Here is a 13,477-nt window from a genome sequence, read left to right on the forward strand (position 1 = left end):
TCAATTTTTTCCTTAATTTTGATGCCAATTGTACCTTAAAACGTAATGCGGTACAAATATTGCTTTATTACTGCTTTATTCTTTTATTAAAGAAGTCCAGACGCTCATTTGACTACGATGACCTGGATGACTGAGAACCTTCACAGACACATTGCTTCTGCATCTGAAAACTGAAGGTGTTAAGGACTCTTCCATATTAGAAAGAGAACTATCTGCAGTATCTTTAATACTACTTTTTCCTCATCAATGACCAAAAAGAAGAAGAAAAATCATAGGTAAACTGGACTCTGTGACATTCTAAACATGTTACGTGAATGCACCGCAGCCACACAGTCAGTGCGCGTGCACGACTGTTTTAACCAATTGGGTGTGACGGGGCGGAGCGATTAAAGACATTTCTATTCTATTTTTTCTTTTTTTATGACCGCTTCTAAGGAGAAGGCCCATGTGTTTTACAGGATATGTAACGCACCTTGAGGTTGCTGACCTCCGCGTAACATATGTCTGCTCCAAAGCCACGGCACATAGCCACGAGGAGCAGTTTTTTAAAGGGGAAAGAGCTGAAGGGAACCTGCGGTGTGAGCGTGGGCTACGATGGAAAAAGTCAGTGAAGATGCCAAGACGAACCCGGCTGCCACCGCGAACTTTTTGTCCAAGATATTTTTCTGGTAAGTTAATAAAACGTCCTGCGGGCTAACGTTGAAACTTGAAAACACGTATAAAGGATGTGGAGAAATGTATATGTTTTCTAAATGTTGTTTTTAAAGTAAGTGGAGCCATAAAACAGCTTAAACCGAAAGTTGCTGAAAACCAGAAGTCGGGTGCTTGGCTAAAACGCGGTTGACTGGTTTTCGTTACAGAATTTAAACTTTAGGCAAGTCTTTAATGTCAGAAGCATCCTGTATATATTTATTCAAAGCTTTATCGTTGAGTTATTTTGAATACCGCCGCTTCAAATGTCAATTGTTTACTGGCAATGGGATGTTTGTTTGTGTGGACGATCAAGCTGTTTTTTGCTGTTTTGTACACGACGGTTTCCTTTACCACTCACGTCAAGCTCACGGAGTTTGATTTCTCAATTCCCAGCAACTTATAACCTCGCGAACAGAAGCAGGACCTCCTGAGTAGAACGTAGCCGTTGTTAATACACCCGTGCTCTTTAATTTTTACAGGTAATTGGACGTGTTTACCTTGCACTAGCCCAGTGGCAACGCGCTGTTACTTCTCTTCCAAAGAATCTCCCTTGAGTTACACCAGGGGCGAGTCTAAGTTAAAACCTTTAGGGGGGCTCAGTTTCCAAGGATAATGCCATGCATATAATAAATTGGCTTTAATATTTATGTAAAATGGTGCAACCATTCAGTCCTTTTCACCTTTGGAAACCTAAATTCAATCTGATAAATATTAAAATGTTGCCTTCAAACTCAATCTATTTAGACATTTAAATATAGTACTGTCACAGTGGTAGTGACTGAGGCAAAGGCTCAGTCCTGCTGACCACTATTTTCCAAAGTTAAAGAACAGTTTGTAGAAAAGCAGATTAGAGGAGAAGCATCCACAGCTTTTTTAAGCTAAGTCTCTTAACCATATAAAGTCAGTCCACTGTGCTTTAGACAATTTCTTTTATTTGTTTTTAATGGGTGCTATGAAGACATTTAGGGACGCTTGAGCATCCCTTAAAAGAGTCTAAGCTTGTCAGAGTTGTGGTAATCATTTTAAAAAAGGAAAAAAAAAGTCCAACACAATCTACAGACTGACTGTGTAAATCATTAGTAAACACCTCCTATAGCCATTGGTAAACAGTGGTCCCAATTTTGGGCACGATAGTTCTGCGGCGTCATGTGAGTGTCTGCTTTTTGGCATCTGCAAAAATGCGTGCAATTAGTTCCAGTTTGGGCCTGGCACGGCTTCAGTGAAAAACACTGTGTGTGCAAAGAGACATTTCTGCGTGCAAAATAAACTACACAGGAGTCAAGAGAGAAAAGGAAATCCATTAAAATGTGACTACAAAACACACAAAGAAATGAAATGGACACGAAGTGAGGTAAACAAGCAACAAAGACCTGCATTTTGGATCCTTGCTTTTATGTAAGTGCTGTTGGTTTTTTTTATTTGTTTGAATCTGTATATCTATTAATCCATCTGTGCCTCCAGCCCATCATGTTATGAAGTCCTGCTTTACCACACATTTCTCACGTCATTTTAAGGTTTTTTTTTTTTCATTGCTGCAAGCATATTACATGTTTTTTTTGCACGGCTCTAACACCATGTAGAGTTGATGATCAGCTAAATTAAACCATAAACTACGGTCTCTCCTCTTTCTTTCGACATCTGCTTCCACTTCCCTCTGACTCTTGGATTTATTTTTCCCTCAGGTGGCTGAATCCTTTGTTCCGGGCGGGGTACAAACGTAGGCTGGAGGAAGATGATATGTACCAAGTGCTTGCAGAGGACCGGTCGGAGAAACTGGGACAGGACCTGCAGAGGTAGAGAAGCTTTACATCTATGTACTAAGACACTATCACATCTGGTGGCTTTGTTAGCTCATTCACATGCGTCTGACTGTGTTGGTGTTGAGTTTGAAGGCTTCTTTCTAACATGGATGAACTGAGGGGCTACACCAAGGTCCGGTATAAGGGATTGAAGCACCAGCCTTTCCAATTAGTAGGTGACCTACTCTACCACCTGAGATACAGCCACACCAGTATACCTAGGAGTTGGGTCATTTACCCATTTCTAAATGTTAAGTGATACCACTCACTACCCTCTCCTTCAAGGTATTTGTTATGGGAAATACTTATAACTGACAAATCACTTTTTGGGCTGGTTTTTTTGTTGTTGTTGTTGTTTTTTTTTTTAACTATATAAATAATATTTTCTCTCTGTACTGTTTGAGAAGCTGTGGCTCAGGGGGTAAAGTAGGTTATCTGCTATTTTGAAGGTTGATGGTTCAATCCCCTCTGCACCCTGGACAAGATTTGAACCCCAAGTTGTCCCCTCACATCAGAGTGTTGAGTTTACATATGAAAGTTAGACAAAGTGCTCTACGCATAGAATAAAAGCGCTGTTTGAAGGAATGAGGGTTGCAGTAGGAAAATCGTCGAGTGATCAGCAAGAGTAGAAATGGACTTTATACATGTTTGTCACCTGTACTGTCTCCAATAGAGAATCTTGTAAGATATAACATTAAATGACAATTTTTATAACATTTTTTTTTTAAATAGTGGTGGCATGAGGAAATATAGGGCAGCTGTTTTGGATCACACTTTACGGTGAGATGATCCATTCAGTTCTATGTTGCTCTGTGTTTAAGTCACCACATGACAGAAGTTTGGAGGAAATTACACTACACTAAATGTGTTTAACTATGATTTGTTACGGATTCAAATATTGGGGATGGATACAAGAGGAAAAACCAAAATAACAACACTGGTCCGGCCGGGTTGAGTCAAACGATGATTTTAATGATCACACGCGTGGGAGATGGACACCGTACGCAGACAGCATCAGATCTCAAAATGGTGGAGCATTGATCAAACTCTTATAGCCTCTAGTGGCCCCCACCTAATCATAAAAGCCTAAACATTCACATTCTTTCTCTCACACAGCGCCTAAGCTACGACCTTGGCTCCCTGTTTATCTGCTCCTGCTGAGATGGGGCAGAAAACCTCTCCAGTATGTTCTGTTCTCTTCTAATCAGACAAATAAGGCGATGACTTTCTGCGAACAGTATTTCTTATAACTCAGCAGTATAATGCATCATAAAACAATATCATTCATTCACAATAAATCAGCAGTCTAATGTAATGCAAATCAGTTTAAAAAATGCAATAGTTATCACCTTCTTCTAATTCAGGAGAATAATGCAAACTAAAACTACATAATAATTCACAATCTTTAATTAGGGGTCTAACATGGCATAAAATAATATTATAATCCCACACTCCCCCTGTTGAGCTCTTTAGAATAAAGAGCTCACCTACACCCTGTAATCCAGTGTGGCCAGGTTCATTTCTTCTTACCCCTGAGGCCCTTTGTCCCCCTGTTGGGTGAACCATACGTGAGATGACCTCTGTGTTTGCGCAGTTCAGATGCAAGAAAAACTATTATTACAACAACAATAGTAGGTACAGATGATACTCCCATCACTCCCCAGTTCTTCCACAGCTTTATTTCGGTGCTACCTTATACCCTTCAGACATACTCAGACTAGAACCTCTGTCCGAGGAGCTTTTAGCCTTTATTTTATTGCTGCAGCCACCAGTGTCTTCCAGTTGGGTGATCCTCTGCTCTTCTTTCTTCAACCTCAGGGGTTAGACAACCCTTCAGTCGTTACACAGATCAGGGGATTATTCTGCCCCGATGTCAAACAACGATCTGTGTATCCTCTGGTCACAACTGTGTCCCCCAGAAAAAGGAACAGGAACGTGTCCCCCTTTTGACCAAGAGCCTCTCGAACCTCGTTGGTCTGGTGTTCCTGGATTTCCGCCAACCCATTCATGGTTATTGCTGTGTTTATGGGATCCATCCTTTTGAAGTGACTAATCCGAGCCCAAACGCCATGACACTTGAACCCAGTTGGTGCCTTGGCAGTCACTGTGTCTGTCTCTGCTGCGAAGGATCCTCGTATCTCCGTGACCTCGTCTGGTGTCTGTTCCTTTCTCTGTAAGAGACAGAAAACCAAAACACCTCTCTCCCTAGCTCTAATAATCTAATGTTGTTATCTACTGATCTTCTGGTGATTCAGAATTGGTTTAGAATATTCAGAATGTCCCAGGGACATATGCCGAACCAAAAGACAGAGTGCCAACTCATTATAAGCACATTTGCAAGGTGTGTCTGAAAATTATTAAAACCACTCATTTTAACAAAAGACATCAAAAACAAATTAGCCATTTTAATTCTAACATTCGCCCCCCGTTTTCACAAAATTCATGTGTTTCCTTCCGCCTACCGTCCCACGGTTTCCTCTCCAGTGTGGTACTCAGCTTCTCATGAACACAGGCATTTTATCTTCTAAACGCTATTCAGTTCATTTTAATGATTAACGCTCAAACATGGAAATAATGATTTATGCTTCTCACTGATTCTCTAAAAAAGTCCGGAAACCTTTCGGGTCACTATTAGCTTAAGCTTTACCATACCTAAGTTATTGAAACACAAATAAAGTCATAAAAATGTTCATATAACCCTTGTTTGATGTTAAAACTCAACTCCCCCCCCCCCCCCCCCTTTTTTTGACACATTCCCATGTGTCAAATCAACGGAGCTAGAAAATTAAAAGAAAAGGTTAGTGACCTCATATCTTAGAAAGTATCAGACTTTCTCCTATCCAGTGTTGTCGCTCCAGTCTCGTCATCCTGTGCCAGGGAATGAAATCAATTTAATTGACATGATAGATCTGTTCAACTCCTGGCTCCGCCCAGAGCCTGCGTCCACAGAATTGCCAAGAAACAAAACCTGTAATAATATGAACTTCACTTCAATATGAACTTGTTGACTACTTTTGACACAGCAAAGGAACATTCTCTCCTCCTCGAGGACAGGCACTGACTCCCACTTATCTCCTGGAGCCAACTGTCCCTTATGGAGACACAACATTGCAGCTACAAGGTTTTGCAGATTGTTAAGTTGATCTGTGTGTAATGCTCTGAATCAGGTATGTAATATTAAAGGAATGTTGTTTAATCAACTGCCACTACTTAAAACTTAACAAACGATATAACTGAATAAAAGATCACAAAGAAAAACATGATATCAGTGTTATGTAAGCGCATGCGGCCTTCTATGCTCGAAGTCACTCCAGTCCATAGATCAGCCAAACATCGCGTTGACTGTAGCTTTTAACCCTTATTAACTTGAGCACAACTCTATAATGAGCAACAAACTGCAATATAGTGGGGCAAAAAAGTATTTAGTCAGCCACCGATTGTGCAAGTTCCCCCACTTAAAATGATGACAGAGGTCAGTAATTTGCACCAGAGGTACACTTCAACTGTGAGAGACAGAATGTGAAAAAAAAATCCATGAATTCACATGGTAGGATTTGTAAAGAATTTATTCGTAAATTAGGGTGGAAAATAAGTATTTGGTCACCTCAAACAAGGAAAATCTCTGGCTCTCACAGACCTGTAACGTCTTCTGTAAGAAGCTTTTCTGTCGCCCACTCGTTACCTGTATGAATGGCACCTGTTTGAACTCATCATCTGTATAAAAGACACCTGTCCACAGCCTCAAACAGTCAGACTCCAAACTCCGCCATGGCCAAGACCAAAGAGCTCTCGAAGGACACCAGGAAAAGTATTGTAGACCTGCACCAGACTGGGAAGAGTGAATCTACAATAGGCAAGCAGCTTGGTGTGAAAAAATCAACTGTGGGAGCAATCATCAGAAAATGGAAGACATACAAGACCACTGATAATCTCCCTCGATCTGGGGCTCCACGCAAGATCTCATCCCGTGGGGTCAAAATGATCATGAGAACGGTGAGCAAAGATCCCAGAACCACACGGGAGGACCTGGTGAATGACCTGCAGAGAGCTGGGACCAAAGTAACAAAGGTCACCATCAGTAACACACTACAACGACAGGGAATCAAATCCCGCAGTGCCAGACGTGTTCCGCTGCTGAAGCCAGTGCATGTCCAGGCCCGTCTGAAGTTTGCCAGAGAGCACATGGATGATACAGCAGAGGATTGGGAGAATGTCATGTGGTCAGATGAAACCAAAGTAGAACTTTTTGGTATAAACTCAACTCGTCGTGTTTGGAGGAAGAAGAATACTGAGTTGCATCCCAAGAACACCACACCTACTGTGAAGCATGGGGGTGGAAACATCATGCTATGGGGCTGTTTTTCTGCCAAGGGGACAGGACGACTGATCCGTGTTAAGGACAGAATGAATGGGGCCATGTATCGTGAGATTTTGAGCCAAAACCTCCTTCCATCAGTGAGAACTTTGAAGATGAAACGAGGCTGGGTCTTCCAACATGACAATGATCCAAAACACACCGCCCGGGCAACAAAGGAGTGGCTCCGTAAGAAGCATTTGAAAGTCCTGGAGTGGCCTAGCCGGTCTCCAGACCTCAACCCCATAGAAAATCTGTGGCGGGAGTTGAAAGTCCGTGTTGCTCGGCGACAGCCCCAAAACATCACTGCTCTCGAGAAGATCTGCATGGAGGAATGGGCCAAAATACCAGCTACTGTGTGTGCAAACCTGGTAAAGACCTATAGTAAACGTTTGACCTCTGTTATTGCCAACAAAGGTTATGTTACAAAGTATTGAGTTGTATTTTTGTTATTGACCAAATACTTATTTTCCACCCTAATTTACGAATAAATTCTTTACAAATTCTACCATGTGGATTCATGGATTTTTTTTTTCACATTCTGTCTCTCACAGTTGAAGTGTACCTCTGGTGCAAATTACTGACCTCTGTCATCATTTTAAGTGGGGGAACTTGCACAATCGGTGGCTGACTAAATACTTTTTTGCCCCACTGTATGTATAAAGATGATCATGGTTACACCTGCAATGAAAGATCATATGATTATGCTGACACCTGTAAATAGAAGATTAACCTGAGGTTATAACAATCACTGTAATACAAATGTTAATGTAATGTCAATAGCTTCAAGAAATGATTAATGCAATGCTTGTTATATGATTCTGATGCAATAATAATGCTGATGCTGAAATAACAGTAAAACACCCCCTTTTTATCCCATTTATAAACTTCACACATAAATGTTTATAAATGCCTCTTTCAATTTTATTTCCCCCTGTTTTTCCCTCACTGACCACAGCAGGGGAATCTTTGTCTTGAATCAGCCATGAATCCGGCTCACCTGATTCATCACTGAGCCCCACCGTCACTGGCATCTGACAGGGTGGCGCTGCATATTCTTCCTTTAATGTCACTATTTTCCATCCATCCATCCATTCCCTTCCGCTTATCCTTTTCAGGGTCGCGGGGGGTGCTGGAGCCTATCCCAGCTGTCATAGGGCGAGAGGCGGGGACAGGTCGCCAATCTGTCGCAGGGCGAACACATAGACATAGACAACCATTCGCACTCACATTCACTCGCACATTTACACCTAATGGCAATTTGGATTATCCAATTAACCTATCCCCACAAGCTGCATGCCCCCTGATGGGGGAATTGAACTCAGGACCTTCTTGCTGAGCGGCAACAGTGCTAACCACCGTGCCACCATGCTGCCGTCACTATTTTCAATCTGTTAATTAGAGTGCTTAAACATGAAGTAGACTACGTCCACAACAAGCCAATACAGCTGTAAATGTGGCCAATTATCAATCTATTACCAATCAATAACAAAAGATAGCTTTTATTTTATGCATGCTTTTAGTCAACCACTCACCCAGAGGATCTCCAATCCCAGAAAAATCCTTCTCCTCATTTAATGAGTCTGTCCTCCTTCCATGCCCTGGTAACTGGTTCATCCAGAGCTGTATCATCTTGAAATATACATACAACAAGCCAAACCACACGTTGGTCACACCAACCCTTTTCCGCCCTGAAGATGTCCAATGCCATCTTAGTCTGGACTGTCAAAGGTGACTTTAACGCTGACTGTTCCGACAATCCATTTTATAACATTTCCTGGTCAGATTAGCCAATCTCTGCACCAGGGTTTTAATAGTTTTGCAATTTTCATTAGTTTGTATTTTTATTTAGTTTTGACTTCAGATTTTCAACTTTATATCAGTTTTAATTAGTTTTTACCAATTGTTTGCTAGTTTAGTCTAGTTTTTATCTTTTTGAAAATCCTTAGTTTCAGTTTAGTTTTGATTAGTTTCAGTTATAGTTTTAGTTGTGTCTGCAATAATTAAGTGTAACAAAATCCCAGTTTCATCATATCAGTCATGCTCTTCTGCTTATCCTCGGGTATTGAGACTATTAACTCTTGCAGCACCATGTGTTCGTAATTTTGGTTCAAGTGAATTGATAAACTTTTTGAAGGCAATTGACTCACACAGTTATGTAGATATCCCAGTCCTGTTGTCTCGGGATGCATCACGCTGCCTTGCATGGGATTAGCTTCTGTTCTCTGGGGATGAGGTTTGAGTGGGGGGAGCTCTTTGAGGAGGGGGAGTGTGCTCCCTTACCTTCTCAAGGTAAGCTAGGTTAGCCTTCTTGTGTGAGCTTTTCAAGTGCACTTTAAGGTTTGTGGGATTTTTTCCCTTTAGAAATAATAATTTGTCTCTTTCCACTACAAGATACTTGCTTTATCCAAAACACAGTCATATTCAAAGTAATCCCAAATTGGACTCTAGCGCTTTCTCCCGACTTTTCCTGACATGATTCTGCGCGTGGACGGAGCAGCAACACAGACGACTCGACTAATGTACTGCCACCTGCTGGCATAATGAGACACAGCAAGACAAAAATCTGGAAACTAAACTTCATTTTCTCCCTTGACTATTGTATGACATGCACACATCAATAAAAACTAAACACATTTTTGCTATAAATTCAGTTAATTTTAGTTAGTTTTGTGAACACTCATTACAGTCTTAGTTAGTTTTCCTTTTTTTAATTTTTTTTTATTTCCGTTAACGAAAATGTTTTTTTCACTTCTAGTTTTCGTTATTTCATTAACGATAATAACCTTGCTCTGCACACTGGAATAAACATAATCAACATGATCAACATTTTACTGCGTGTTATTTCACCATCTTATCGATTCCAACTCTCCCTCCGCATGTGGTTTGGCACATTATATTTATCCAGAACTCCACTCTGTCTCTAAATGTTTGAAGAATTTTTCATGTTTGGGGTCAAATTTTGAGAATTTGACCATAAATGAAAGTTATGGTGTTATCACCCCCTTCGGGGCTTACCTTTCCCAGTTTTGATGATATTCCTCCCTATTCTTTGCAAGTACCCCCTGTTGGTGACGAGAAACTGTTGGTGTGGTCAAGTGGGTGCTGTAAAAACAAAAGCTCAGGACAGAACAGTTATCAGTCATGTACTTCATACAAAATTAGCATATATTGAATTTCATATTGATCCTCTGAGTGTAATGATACATTTTAATTTTAATTTCTCAAAGCTAAACACAATAATTTTTCTTTATTTTGCTCTTGTTCTTGTGCAGCACCACCTCTCAGCACATGCCCCTGTCCGTTCTATCCTACTTTTAAATTGCTGACTATTTCAAGAAAGCACCTAAAAGACGGGGACCAGTGTTTATTATTACATATCTCCATTTTGAATGTGACGAGCCTATCATTCCCCTGTTATTCATAGACCTCAATAGAGGGTTTTTTGGCTTTTTTTTTTTTTTTTACCTCTATAAAAGTTAATTGACTCTTTACAGTGGCCCGCTATGGTTAATAATAACATGTTCAGTCATGAGTGAAATCAAACCTTTTCTTCACTTTAGCATTTAACATTCCCAACAATATAATGTGATACATTTAATCGAAACACAGCTACTAAAACACAATTTTCTTAATGCAAACATCAGTAACTCAAAATTAGCAACCAAAGGGTTAAGTCTGCAGTTCACACTCATGTGAAGCTACAGCCTCCCCCTTTAGTCTCTGTCATCCTTCTGTTCTTGCAAAAACAAAAACAAAGCAAGACAAAATATCCACCCTTCTTTTACAGGCTGGGTGAATTGTTGTGGACATTTACTAATCCTAAAGTCGGCACCGTTTTTGTCTCAGTATCAAGTCAGTTAAAACTTTTAGTCGTCAGTCCATCACAGTCCAGTTACATGCATACATCCACACACATTCATACCAGAAGTTGCTGATAATGGAGTCTCACGCGCAACCTATTCGACCCTCCATCACCAGCAAGATGACGTCATCATTTTAAAGGAAAACAGTTCCTTGTTTTTGGACTGGATTGACTCGCTGCAATCCTTTCAGGCTCAGGACTTCTCATGTGATCAGTGTCCCATATAAGTGAATTTCTCCCAAGCCCATTATAATCATGGAGAAAAATACTTTGCGACTGTTTCCAGTAAGAATATTTTATAGCGCTTTAAAGTTCAATCTCTCAGGCCTGGATTAAAGAGCTGATTTGTTAAATCAGGAACTCACAAAATACCAAAATATCACCACCGGTGGATCACACCTCTCAGATGTTCTAATTTCAGTGCACTGTAACAAAAGAAAAAACAAACGTAACCAATAAAATACCCATATAATAACAAATACTGGGGCCCATTGCAAACATGTCCAAGCATAAAACCATTTTTCTCTCTCTTAGAGAAAGAAAACAATCCAAACCTCACTGATAAAATCAACCTAGTGTCAAGAAAAACACAGAAATCAACCAAAACTTCACCAGAAAGTTTTCCTCGCTCCCGGGACAATATTGCGTAGGAATACAGGTACCGTAACTCCTTTTTGCACTGGGAAAAAAAACATGTTGGATTTACTTGATTCAATAGTGGACACTGGTTGCACACAAATGTTTTGCTTTGGCAGAAACTTAAACAACTGAGTTAAATCAACACAACCTTTTCATATTCAGTAAACCTGTGCATTTTGTGTTCATAAAACACGATTGAAACATGTTCAGATGGAGTAAGTTGAGCTCCTGGAATATTTTAATCCTTCAATTCTGTCAGTTTATTTCAACACTATTCAATAACTTTTATCCAAATACTACTTGGTCACTTAAATACTACATGTTGTCTTCAGATTGCATGCGGTTCAACAAAGTCTAGATCCTGGTTGCCATAAAAATTGAATGGATCTACAACAACTACCATCCTCCTATCTTTATCCTGGTTGCAGCAGGGCCGGGAAATAACCCTGAAGTGACACGTTACCAGGCAGGGTACACCCCGGACAGCCGACCAGTCTATCAGATAGAAACAAACAGCCATTTACCCTTACATTCATGGATAATTTAGAATCATCAATTAACCTAGCTCTAATAACTGCATGAATTTTTCTCTCACACTGGAAACCAGAATTTTGTACAGATCTTTAAAGCCTGAGGCAATTGTGTTAAATACACGCGAGATGCTTACGTAAATCCAAGGGCTGGCCCCTTTTTTTTTTTTCAGTGTGTTCCTCCTTCAATTAAATCTCAATCACAAAAATGTGGCGCTCCGAAATATAACTCACACCGTTAATTCATCATTTTCACTCTGTACCACTGCTCCTTATCAGGCTGTGTGAAGCACAGTAAACAATTCAGTAGAGGCCTTAAGCCATAAACAGACATCACGCACAGACATTGTTTTCATAACCAAACCGCCTTAGACCTTGTCCCCTAAATCTACACAAGTGCCCTCTGGGTGACATGAAATGCATTTAACCAATAAACAATCAATGGCTTCTTGTTGTTGTAACAGATTCTGTATTTGGATGTTTGTGTGCAGCATTTTGCGTGTCAGCATAAGCATTTGTTAGTAAAGCATTCTTCATCGCATCAGCGTGTGTGTGTATCACTCTTCATTGCACAAGCGTGTGCATGTGTGTGTGTGTGTGTGTGTGTGTGTGTGTGGATCACTTCTCAGTGAATTGAATCAGCATTTCGATTTGTGTGCGTGTGTGTGTGTGTGTGTGTGTCATTTCTCACTCAATCAATGAGTGCATATGTGTTCATATGTGTGTTTCTCTTCATTCTGAGTCAGTGCATGTAGATGTGTGTGTTTGTGTTCATCACTTTCCTGTTCTGGTGTTCTGGGTAAACCACGGCCTGAGGCGTGCCCTGGGGTCCATACTGGTTCTGGCCCCAATTGAGGCAGTGCTTTTCTCCAGTGTCCTGCATCTTCTCCTTGTTCCGCTCCTCCTTAACTTGACCCTTTTGCTTCTGTAGCTCCTTCAGGGCTTGCTCCTGCTGTTGGAGCTTCTGGTCAGGTTTGGCGACCTCCTGCTCCAGCAAGCTCCGGCCTGATTTCAAGTCCTGTGTCTGGGACTCCAAGCCTGACTGATGGGTTCGATTATCAGCCAGCTCCTCCTGAGCCATGCTCAGTTTCTGCTCTGATGCCTTGAGCTCTTACTGGGGGCAGAAACCTCAGAGTCTGTTCCGTACACGTCAGATTGAAGTCCATTGATGTTTTCCTTGCTTTGCTCCACGGCCTTCTGCAGCTCTGCTGTTCGGCTCTTCTCAGAGGTCAGCTCCTGGCCGGGCCCCGACACCTGTGCCTTCAGCTTATTTTCTCCTGGTGCCTTTGTCCATTCTGAGGTGCCTCCTGACCTCAGTTACTCCTCCTGTCTCTGGCATGCCCTTTTTGCTGCCCGATCATCCATGTTGGTCCGTCACTGTCCTGCACAGTTTTAATGCAGAGTTGTTAAGGTCAGCATTCTTTTGCTCGGCCTCACTTCTCAACCGGGCTTAATGGGCGTCTCGTCACAGCTCTGTCAGCTGAAGCTGTCTGGAAATCTCCCCCGTGTAGTGAAACGGGCCTTGGATTTGACGCTCTCCGTCTCTGCTGCATGAGATCGTTTTCCTGCAGCAGTGTTGACATTTTCAGGTTGTTGT

At 41.2% G+C, this 13,477-nt stretch overlaps 1 protein-coding gene across 1 annotated transcript in view; it reads left to right on the forward strand.

The window, feature by feature from the left end:
• The first annotated feature begins 377 nt into the window (after window positions 1–377).
• LOC146547653 (ATP-binding cassette sub-family C member 4-like) overlaps window positions 378–13,477 on the forward strand; it is a 60,290-nt gene continuing 47,190 nt past the window's right edge. Inside the window, exons 1-2 of the mRNA XM_085263653.1 lie at window positions 378–668; window positions 2,376–2,486. Of these exons, the coding sequence (XP_085119779.1) occupies window positions 595–668; window positions 2,376–2,486 (185 nt within the window). The 5' untranslated portion in view covers window positions 378–594. The remainder of the gene's footprint in view (window positions 669–2,375; window positions 2,487–13,477) is intronic.

Source organism: Mchenga conophoros, linkage group LG23 (assembly GCF_057382185.1).
Source record: "Mchenga conophoros isolate Kocher_MC1m ecotype Shallow Benthic linkage group LG23, M_conophoros_male_GT1.1, whole genome shotgun sequence".
Classification (NCBI taxonomy): Eukaryota; Metazoa; Chordata; class Actinopteri; order Cichliformes; family Cichlidae; genus Mchenga; species Mchenga conophoros.